The sequence below is a fragment of the Dipteris shenzhenensis genome, chromosome 22 (assembly GCF_047967505.1).
Source record: "Dipteris shenzhenensis isolate YYH24624 ecotype China chromosome 22, Dip_SZ_1.0, whole genome shotgun sequence".
NCBI classification, from domain to species: Eukaryota; Viridiplantae; Streptophyta; class Polypodiopsida; order Gleicheniales; family Dipteridaceae; genus Dipteris; species Dipteris shenzhenensis.
This window is the reverse complement of record NC_141617.1, coordinates 30,679,899-30,691,864: the sequence shown is the minus strand read 5'-3', so window position 1 is coordinate 30,691,864 and position 11,966 is coordinate 30,679,899. Positions and strand designations below refer to the sequence as shown.

General features: G+C 44.3%; 1 protein-coding gene across 1 annotated transcript; it reads right to left on the bottom strand.

Moving 5' to 3' along the window:
• Positions 1-7,451: 7,451 nt before the first annotated feature.
• On the bottom strand, positions 7,452-10,199 carry LOC147887990 (pentatricopeptide repeat-containing protein At2g33680-like). The gene has a single exon (XM_087393269.1). The coding sequence runs from the start codon at positions 10,197-10,199 to the stop codon at positions 7,452-7,454; it is 2,748 nt and encodes a 915-aa protein (XP_087249395.1).
• Between the last annotated feature and the right edge of the window lie 1,767 nt (positions 10,200-11,966).

The following is an 11,966-nucleotide window of genomic DNA, read 5'->3' as shown; positions in this document are numbered from 1 at the left end:
CTTGCTAAGTCTTTATCCACTTCTGCCACGACGTACAGTTGCGACTCTGCTTCTGCTACTACACAAGAGGAATGCTTTGACTTGGCTATGGAAATGAATATGCGCCATTAAAAAAAGGCAGCACAGGATCAATAACAACACCGCTATCCAATCATGCCAAACGTTGAATACTATGGGCTAGTTAGGAAGATGAATTTCGAGCAACGCATGATCTTGGATGACATCATGCTCAAGAAAATTACAGCGCCTGAGACACCATTTCATCTCTTTCTCTCTTTCTCTCCGTAGAGGCAGGCATAGGGAAATTCTTCACGCTTTTGCTTTTAGTGCAAGCGTTGCTATGCTTTTACACGCACATGGAGACTTTAGACATTGAGTTGCCTAGGGTGATGTTGCTCACTTACACAAGAAGAGTAGCACATGCAGTTAGTGGTATGACTTTGCACTCGAAGCTCCACTTGTCCTTGTTCTCATCAGCCTACACGACGCTGTCCGTAGAGAAACTACATATTTTTGTCTAAAAGTTACAAGGAGGTGCAATTGCTAGTGATGGATAAGATCTCCCTCACTGGACTGAACACCTTTATTGTGGTGGACTCGCAACTGCGAGAGATAAAACACAACCACGACTAGCTGTTCGGTGGGGTCACATCTTGCTTTGTGGATACCCGTGCTCGGCAAGCCCCACAAAGAACTCGTGGGTGTTCCTTGATGAATGATGTACCGGTTTAGCTATGCTTGGATCATATTGGTAATCGAGCTGCTCTACTATGAGTTGCGTACACCAATGCGACAAAATGATACGGCTTTGCTTGCCATCCTTAACAAAATCAGAGCGGGGCACAGTCTGACGAGGACCTTCGATTCCTCAAAAATCTGTGCCTTAGAGAACCGTTGCACAAGCACAACACCCTCACCTCTTCTACACAAACACTTCTAAAGACACCCACAATAAATATGTCTTCAGCAAGTTGCAAACGCTTGCGCACATTTTGAAAGCAAAACACATAAGATACAGATCATGCAGTAGGTCCATTAAAACCCCTACGTACTCCAGGATGACGGGCGGGTTACACAGTGAGCTACGTCTAAAACCAGGTATGATCGAAGAGATCTGCTTGGGAAACTGGAATGTAGCTAATGGGATAGTCAACGGAGCAGATGCGATCTTCATGGGCAGCCACGTGGAATCTAAATTGTACATGGTTTGCGTCAAGTTCGAAAACCACTATATTGGGATGGTGACATGTTCGAAAAACAAACACCTCTACAAAACAGACATAACCAACAATTGGACTCCGATATTTAGGTCGTTCATGAGTTCTAGATTGGAAAGAACCACTTGAACACAATCTCGCGCAAGCAATTCCCCGTACAACCTGCACAGCTGCTAGGACCGTGCATGCAAGGGTTGACTATGGATGTGTTTACATTTGATCCTTCCAACGTACACGCACATGGGTTGGTCTACACTACTCTCCCGTGTGTATGTGACCCTTCCAACCTCTTCCTCTTGACAAGATTGGAGCATAAGCATATCAAAGTTGACCCGATGGTACGAGAAGAAATCTCGAGATTGCAGTCTTCTTGATGGTGGCCATTCGAACAAGGAAGCGTCGTAGGCAACGATGAAGAAAGTGTTACCTAAACACATGTTCACTGGCTCGTCTTGCATAGGCCGTCCATAGTTTGGAGAGCATGCTCGGTGCGACCATATTATTCCTGCAAGAAACAAGCGCCAACCCAGCCACTACGAGTGACCTATTGACACTACCACCCATTCACATGCATGAGGGAGTGGGGATTGCAATGTATTGCAAGCGAGATGTCCAACTTCTCTACCATCAGCAAACTTATAATGTAGGGTGTCAGCAACCATGTTCCGACGACATGATCATGGTGAGCTTACAAAATCAATTTGTTCAACTCCCCATCCTCTAAAACAACCACATTGCTTCAAGACATGCAAAATTTGCTAGAGCTTGTTCCACCCTCGACTCCCAACGTATGCCTTGGGCGACTTCAATATCGGCTTTTGTCATTGCTTGTTGAGCATTGATAGACTACACGACTTCATGGTCCATCACAACACGCGGCAACTCGTCAACACATTGACAACAATCTACGGATCAACAATCGATCATATCTGGACCAACACAAGACCGCCTGAAACAAAGGTGACAACAAGGTTGATCTACTGGTCGGACCACTTGCTCATTGTACAACGATATCTTCCACAGCACGATGTACAAGCTTCAGCAACCACTCTTGGGTAGGCCCACTACATGAAATTCACCTTGTTTTTTGGGGGTAAAAGAGCCTTTCATTAAAAAGAATGTACATTTGTAGCTGTCCTCAAAGTGAGATAGCTACTACTCCACACACACATGCATATGTATGTATGTATTTGAATTAAAAAAAACAAAAGGAAAAAAGTTCCCACAAGCACATGGCCACACAAGCAAAACATTTTCTTGTTTTCTTTTTAATTCTTTATATTCATAATAAATAAATATGTGTTACATGTATGTGTGTGTGTGTAAATGGAAATATATACCTATACCTATACCTATACATACATACACACACACACACACACACACACACACACACACACACACATATATGTATGTTGAGAGGACAAATTCTTTTTATCTTAATTCACCTCTCCTACCAAATTTAATTTGTCCTCTTTCTATCTTAATTCACCTCTCCTACCAAATTCAATTAATTAATTAGTTTTGGTGCATGGAGGCTTAATTAAGCTATGTTTATCTATGGTTTGATTTATTTATACTTTAATTAACCTATGTTTTTCTATGTCTTAATTTATTCATGCAATAATTAACCTGTGTCTCTCCATGGCTTGATTTATTTTTTACATAGACTATGTCCAAGGGGGGCTTCTCCAAACGTTCAAGAATCTAAAACCAAGATTTGAACCCAAAACCTTCTTTTCCTCAAGCATGAGCCCTACCACTAGGCCATTAAGTAATATTATATCCCTCTTTCCTTATAATAGTATTATAAATCCTCCCTCATCCCCCTCCCCCTTTGGGATGCCCTTTCCTCTTTAATGCCTTTCAAAAGTGGTCCCCCCCCTCCCCAATCTCACATGTTCCTCCCTCTTTAATGCCCCCCCTCCCTTTTATTTAATTTAAGCTATCTCCCTCCCCCACATGAGACTAATTATTGCCCCCCCTCCCTCGTTTATGCTTAAATATTTTGCCATCATATACCACTCCGCTCTCCCCCAACTCATTAATTAATATGATTTTTTCAATGTTAGGGGTACCTATTTTTTATACTATTTGCTTATGCTCCCTTTTCTATTAATTAATTTCTCCTGCGCCCGCCCCCTCCCCAACTTGCAATTAACCTAAGAATCTGCGTTAATTAATTCACGAAGAATCGTAATTAGCCTCTCTTCTCTGCCCTCATCGCCTCTCTGTCCCTCGCCTCCTCCCCCTTCGCCCTGCGTCTTCTCCCCCTTTCACCCTTCCTCTCCCTCTCGCTCTCCCCTTCACCTCTCCTTCTCCCCCCTACGCCCTCCCTCGCCCCTTCTCCACCCTTAGCCTCTCCTTCTCCATCGCACTCTCCCTACTCTCCATTGCGCTCCCCCTCCCCTACCCCTCTCCATCGTTGCCAATCTCCCTCCACTCAACCTTCCCCTCTCTCCCCTCCCCCTTCCTTCGCTCTTTGTGTTGTGGTTTAGAAGTTTGTTGGGATACATCATAGCTTTTGACATATTCATAGGCATCTGACCAAAGTGTTGGCCACCAGTATCCTGCGAGAAGGAATTTTCTTACTGTTGCTTTCCCTTCAAAATGTCCACTTGCAATGCCTTCGTGTGCTTCAATGAGGATTGGCATGATCTCATGTGGCATCACACATCTCCTTAAAACCTGGTCCTTGCCCATCTTGTATAGTTGTCCTACAATGAGTTGATAGGGTACAGCTTTTAGAATTAGTTTCCTAGCGTCCATTGCTTTCATTTCACGAGGTGGTCTTCCTACCATTAAGTACCCAATGATTGCACACCAATCAGGCACAACGTCTATTTGAAATAATGCGGCATCTAGTAGGTCATCTTCTCCTTGCTGCCTCCCTCCTCTCCCATTCCCCTGCCTTCTTGCTTATCTTTGGGAGGCTTTCACGGCCCCCCTTCATGGCTACATCCACCCCCCCTCTTTATATACTCGGGGTAGAACCTTCTCGATGGAGGAGGCTTCTCGAAGAAGCTACAAATCTCTCCCCCCCCTATTGCCTTACGTTAATCGACCCATCCCCCTACTGCCTTAGCTTAATTGAGTATCGTGGCTCCCCCAAACACAACTAATTAATTAATAGGGCCTCAAATTCATTTTGGGGGTCCCTATTTGCTGCGCTATCAACTAGATTGGCTAAGCATTTTTGCTTGGTTGGGAAAGACTATGTTGTAGCTTGAACGAAGAGAATGTGGACTACTTTTTTATTAACCTTCTCCTTAAGTGCTAGCCTTTGTCATGGTTGGATCTACCATTTACATATGGAATACTAACAAAAACTCAGTACAAAGACCTTTGTATAAATCGATGCTCAAGTATGTGTGAGTGCATGAATATCTATGTGTGATAACATATGTTTATACTATTGGGCGCTGTGTGGGGATGTCATAGTGACTAGTCCCAGCTATGCATGATGGAGTTTATGACTTACAGTCTCATCATTAACTATCATGAGATTTAAATTGCACTGTGTTTTGTGTTTTCAGAAATTGAGTTTGGGTATGTCCTTCAATATATATATATATATAGAGAGAGAGAGAAGTAGAAGTAGAATTTATTAGTGTTCTCGGGGGGCCAAAAAATGACCCATGGGACCCGTCTCGATACAATGTAAAAAGAGTCTCCTCAAGAAGAGGGGTCAAGAGTCTATGAGTTCCTGACGACAGGTAAAAAGACGAGTGACAAAAAATCCCAATGCTACCGGAGAGGCAGTGAAGAGAACTGATGTCAACTGAGCGGAGTCCCCCAGTATCTGTTGGTAGTCCCCTTGATATGTGCATATCGGGGGCACTGTAGAGCTACACGTGCCTCCGTCTCAACTATCTGTATGTCACAAAGGGTACAGACTCTAGCATGCCTGGACTGGTGTATCCAAGCTCCCTACTCAATGGCAAATGTATGAGATCTGGAACGGAACCTGGCGATGTTTCTGCGATATAAAAGGGAGATAGGTGTGCTAATATAAGACTGAGCATGAGTCTCTATGGACAGGTATGTAGACCAACATGTGGGATTTATGTTGTCTTGGTAGTATTCCAACTTTACCCTCTTTTCACTTGTCAACCAGTGATTCCGCAAAGTGCTCAGTAAAGACAGTTGAAACTCTTGCATGTTGACCTTTTCAGGCGGCACGGTCAAATATGCTTCCACTTTCCATCTGCTGAACCATTTTCTTATGTCGGTTGCCCATCCTGTGCACATGACCTTACTTTTGTGGTTCTTTTGAAGCTTTGTGTTGGCATTCCATGCTTTATGAGGCAGCCTATCAGGTTGCATTTGCTGCACCTCTATTAGGTATTGCATAACTCTGATCAATGCATGAAATTCAATCGGTCTCCTTCCCGTTTCCAACATAAGTATTGAGTATGGAGTAGTGGGTTTGACACCAAGGTGTCTCCTTAAGAATGCTTTTTGCATTTTCTCAATATCATTCCATGTAGAGGCTGAAATGCTGCCTCCCCATACTTCCACTCCATATAATACTGTCTGCACTACATATGCATCAAACAATACATTTCGAATTCCTAGTGTCGGTGTGCCTGCAATCATTCTCAAGCTGGTAGTACTTCCCCCAACCAGTGTCCATCCTTCTATGTATACATTGCCACCATCTGTGATCTGCCGATGTATACATTGCTACCATCTGTGATCTGCCGGGATATCAATCCCTAAGTACTTGAAGGTGCTGACATACTCAATGATCTATCCATCAAAGGTGATCTCAGGGGGATGTTCTGGCTGATTGGTACAGACTGCCATCATCTTTGTTTTTCCGACATTTACTTGCAGCCCGCTTTCCCTACAAAAAGTCTTAAGCACTTGTAAAAGTTTGTGCATAGATTCCGGATCGTATGCAAAAAGAACGACATCATTTGCGTATAACAACAATAGCACTGTCCAAAGCCCCAATTGTGGTCCTTGCAACCCTTTCTCTACTGCAAATTCATTGATGAGTTCCTCCAGTTGGTCAATGCATATTCCGAACAAGGTAGGCGATAGAGAGAGAGAGAGAGAGAGAGAGAGAGAGAGAGAGAGAATATAATTTGCTTCGCTAAAGCATTTTAGTTATTGGCATTATAGTTTCCACTTTGTCCAAATCTTTATCCATGACACTCATGTTGCATTCCGGTTTGTCCTGCTGGCTCCCTTGCTGAGTTTCAATCCCTGAGCTGGACCTAAGGGGGCAGCCAGCCCAGAGTGCGTGGAAAGAAAGAGGACTCGACAACTTTGGACCTGTTACTGCTGTGTTTTATAGAAAGGAGGAAGGGCTAAGGTAGGAAGTAAAAATGGTGGCGCTAGAAAAGAGTTATACCCTGGGCTGAGGGGCTGAGGGGCTAATGCCAGCTGGAGCAGAGGCCAAAGGCAGCAAGCAGTGACAGGATGAGTGAAGAGGAGCAGCATCAGCGACCTGTGAGCTGAGGGAGGAGCTTGACGGCCTTAATAAGGAAAACCATGGACAAAGAATGCCAATCATATTTACATACCATAGGCTGGTAGGAGTAAATTTGCTACTAGTAACTGCATCACATCTTGAGTTCCTGAAAGTTTCTGATGCCGCAACAACTCTTCCCAGATCATCTAAGGACACCAACTCCAAGCCTGGAGGAAGACTTTGCTTTCAGCGGGAGCTCCAGAAGCACTCTACCAACATGCTGAACCCTCTGCAAATTTTGTCCATATAATAATTTATCATGGCCCAGTGCAATCTCTCTTCAGCACAGTGGACCCCTTGCCAGACACCAGAGGGAAAGGACACTGCCATGGAGCAGTATGTCACCAATAGACCACACAAAGAGGTCCTCTTATTTATGAAAGTGACCTGCAGATGTGCACGTAGCATTTTTCTGTAATATCTTTGATATGAGTGGCAATCATCTTTTGACAATCACCACAAATTTGCAACTTCTTCATGACATGTATGGACATCCTCTTGGAACTGTTAACTAAGCTCAAGCAATAGCCAGCCTCTCACCTCGCTTGCACACTGTGTTTCTTTTGGGGATGTCATATTTCCTGTAATATGCGGCCCGAATTGGCCACATAGCCTTTCTTCTTCATTTGAAAGAAGATTTGCAAGGGCCTCATTGCTTTAGGGACGTCTCCCACCCCCCATAAAATGTATACACCATTTGTAGCCCGGCTTCTTCCATGCTTGAGCAGTTGTTCCCTTATTAACTGGATGTTTTAATAGTCCTCCACCATCGGAGCATCTGCATATATGTTTGACATCAAAACATATGCTGCAGGAAGTTTCTCATCTAATGTCATTGCATTTACGAAGGCATGTCTTCCAAGCTCAACGTTCTTCCACTTTCGGCAAGCAGCCAACAAGGTCAACCATAAAACAGCATTAGGTTGAAAAGGCATGTTCTCTAAAATTACCACTGCCTCCTGCACCTGGCCAGCACGGCCTAGGAGATCAACCATGCAAGAATAGTGCTCAATACTTGGGGTAATGCCATGCTGTTTGCTCATATCCAGAAAGTACTTCTGACCATTGTCCACCAGTCCCACATGGCTGCATACCGTAAGAAGACTTATAAATGTGATCTTGTCTGGCTGTATGCCTTCAAGTCTCATCCTACCACACAAGCGAAACACAATTTTACTCTCTCCCTGGTGGGCATATCCTGCAATCAATGAGTTCCATGTTACAAGATCCCTGGTAGGCAATGAATTAAATAACTGCTGAGCATCAACCATGCTCCCACATTTAGCATACATATCAACTAAACTGTGTATTACTATTAAAATGGTCTCAAGCCCAGTCCTGCTAATTTGAGAATGGAGTTCTTTTCCAATTTCCAAGGCTGCAGTGTTACCACATGCTTTCAGGATGGCAACGAAGGCCATGCTATCTGGTGACAGACCTTGTTCTTGCATTAGCACATAGAGTCTAAAAGCCTCCTGACTTTCATCTTGCTCAGAATACCCCAAGATCATGGTTGTCCACATAACCACATCAGAATGTGGTAACTTGTCAAAGACACACCGTGCATCCTTCATGCTCCCACATTTCACGTACATATCAACCAAGGTGGTTCCTATGATTACACCCAACTCAAAGCCACTCTCCACAAATTGGGAGTGGATGGTTCTACCTTTCTCCAAGCATTCTGTTTTTACAAATTTCCCATCCACTTGCCTTGCTTTCTCAACTGCTGCCAGACAAATGCAAGCCTTCAATACACCAACAAATGTATGCTGATCTGGTCTGACACCTTCCTGTTGCATCTGTACATACAATTCCAAAGCCACAGCACCCTCATCCTGCTTGCTATACCCAAAGATCATGCTAGTCCACGTTGCCAAATCATGATGAGGCAATTCTCCAAACACACGGTGTGCATCCTTCACGCTCCCCCCTTTTGTATACAGATCCACCAATGTCTTTCCGATGATGGCATCTGACTCACATCCACTCTTTACCACATGGCAATGGATTTCTCTACACCTCTCCAGGCATGATAATGTCAGAAAATCCCCATCAACATGTTCCCCTTCTTCCAGTGCTTCTGGACCACTGCAAGCCTTCAGTACACCCAAGAAGGTCCGATGGTCAGGAGTAACACCTTCCTGCTGCATGCGTGCATAGAAATCCAAAGCTAAGGCACCCTCTTCCTGCTTGCTATACCCAAATATCATGGCATTCCAGGAAGCTGAATCACAATGATGCAATTCTTTAAAGACACATAGTGCATCCTCCATGCTCCCGCATTTTGCATATACATCTACCAATGTGGTTCCCATGAACATATCTGATACAAAGCCACTCCTTACTGCTTCGGAGTGGATGGCTCTAACTGTCACCAGGCATCCTATTTGTAAAAAAATTCCATCAAGTAGCTTCCCCTCTTTCAGTGTTGCCAGGCTACTGCAAGCCTTCAATGCACCAACAAATGTTCGACCATTTGGTTGAACACATTCTTGCCGCATCTGAGCATACAAATCCAAAGCCAGTGCACCCTCTTCATGCTTGCTATACCCCAAGATCATCGTTGTCCATGTAACCACATCACAACAATGTAGTTTGTCAAAGACGCTCTGTGCATCCTTCATGTTCCCACACCTTACATACATATCCACCAAGGTGGCTCCCACAAACACATCTCCGTCAACGCCACTCTCAACTGCCTGATGGTGGATAGCTCTACCCTTCTCTGAGCATCCTCTTTTGACAATGTCCCCATCAACCACGGCCACGCTACTGCAAGCCTTCAGTGCCCCTACAAACGTTCGATGATTTGGTAATACCCCTTCCAGTTGCATCTGCGAATACAAATCCAAAGCCAACGCACCCTCTTCTTGATTGCTATACCCCATGATCATGGCATTCCACGAAACCACATTACGCTGTGATAATAGGTCAAAGACAGACCGTGAATCCTCTGTGCTTCCACATTTCATGTACAAATCCACTAAAGTGGTTGCCACAAAGACATCCGATTCAAAGCCACTCTTTACTATTTGAAAGTGGATGGCTCTACCTTTCTCCAAGCATCCTGTTTCTGCGATTTTCCTGCCGCCTTGCTTCCCCTCTTGCAGTGTTCCTAAGCTACAGCAAGCCTTCATCGCACCAATAAAGGTCCGACCACTCGGTTGGATGTATTCATGATGCATCCCTGCATACAACTCCAAAGCCAGCGCACCCTCTTCCTGCATAGCATAACCCTGGATCATAATGTTCCACGACACAACATCATGCTTCGGCATGTAGTCGAACAAATGGCGAGCCTCGACCATGCTCCCACGCTTCACATACATCTGCAATAACTTCTTCTTCTTCAACAGTGACAGCCCACTTAAGCGTTCCACCGTACGGGCATGCAACGCTTTAAGCTCGTTCAGCTGAGACGACCTACCTTGGACAGTTTTTGGGGCTGTGCCTGCAACAAAGGAACGACTAAGGGGCAGCCTAAGCTGTGAGCCCATAAGGACTTAATAAACTGAGCAAGTGGAACGGAAAGAGATGAAAGCGTGAAGGCAAACGAGATCATTGCGCATAAGCTCAGAAATTGAATTTGGTAAGAGGAAGAGTGTATGAACTCTTCCATTTTGAATCAAGAAGAAGTCATCAACTCCATTTTCTTACTGCAAGAGCGCTAATCTTACATTCAAAAACAAACCTCACAAATTCATAAGTCTACCCCAGAGCTTCATCTTCTTCGTATTTACTTCCCGGTGATCTCAATCATGACTGAGATCAAGATCTCTCTTGTCAGTGTACGGCTTGTATAAGCAACTATTCATACCCTCTTGCTCTCCACGTGTCATCAATTGGTGGCCATGCCACATGTCCCGGGCAAACCACGCCATGTGTCATCGATTTTGCATGCCACATGTCTGCTTGTTGTGCAAATTTTTTGGGCTATAATTACGTAATTTTGTAAGCTGATTCAACATGCAAAAAAAACCGCCGCTTCATGTGCAACATGCTTCCTGTTAATAGGTAAACTAGTTCTTAATAGTAAACTTGTTATTTGAATAGGGAGTAATTATTTTGTTAGCACTGCCCCGCTAGGGGCAGCAGGCTATAGCAACCAGACGGTTTTCCCGTCTAAAGTGGTGAAAACCGTCTAAAGCGCTTGTTCCAAGTAAAGTTTCCTGGATGGAGTGTTTTCGTGATTCTTCTTTCTTATCTGTATTTTCATTCTGCATCCTCGCATTCCTGGAGGAGTCTCATCGATTCCTGCATCTCGTCGTTCCTGCATCTGATTTTTCAAGTTTCTTCTGTTGATATCTCCTTGATTACTCGAGCTTCTACCTCTGCGATATTATTACAAGTTCCTTCTCTAAGTTGACCTTTTCTTGCATCAGGTGATTTTGATTGTTTGCTTTCTCTTTGATATGCGACTCGAACCTCTCAGTCTTGTAGCTTCGATCGTTTATGTTTTGTGTGAACATACAGAACGATCTTTGTTGGTACGATTTTCCTTCCTGCTTTTGCAAAAACTATTGTCGTTGTGTTTATGTTTCGATATCATTGAGCTCGTTGGCTTCTATCGCGATTGTTGGCTTCAGCTTCGGGGATTTGTTCCTATGATTGATAATCCTCTCGATTGCTCTCATGCTCTGTCGAAACTTTAGAGACCCCTCTACTGCCCTCATGTGAGAAGTCCAGTTTGTTTGAACCCTATGCCCTAGATATTCTATGTCTGGTGAATGCGACGAGAGCGTATATATAACCGCCGTGGTGGTGGGGCTCGCAGCTGATTAGAAATAGTGGACAGGAAGAATTTCTCCGGGTTTTGGAGAAAGTCATGGTATTCCGAACTCCCTTCGTCTAGGATCAGGCGTCTGGTCGTGCAGGGTCGGTTTGGCACATGATTTTCCTGGCGTTCAATAAACCTTGTTTAGGCAAGAAAAGGGCAACATGATTACACTCTACCAGGACTCCCACATGCTCAATGATTTCATGCCGCGGATAGCTTTCGATGGAGGCAGATGCTACGAACCAACGCGATACTGGGAGGACGTCTACAAAGCCTTGGCCTCCAAGCACGTGAGCTATATCGCGGGGTGGTGAGTGTACACAAAGATCACTTTGGTTCGCAACATTGCAAGAATGATTCCCTGCTTCGTAGTAGTGCCCTTTTGGTTCCCCGACATTGCATTTTGCTCCGCCTTTGCAGAAAACGATTGAACACCTTTGAAACATATTTGATTTCATAAGGTAAGAATGTGAAAATGAATCGTTAT

Bases quoted from the DNA above. Each gene is read 5' to 3' on its own strand.
- LOC147887990 (XM_087393269.1), bottom strand. From the start codon at position 10,199: ATGGGCTCACAGCTTAGGCTGCCCCTTAGTCGTTCCTTTGTTGCAGGC.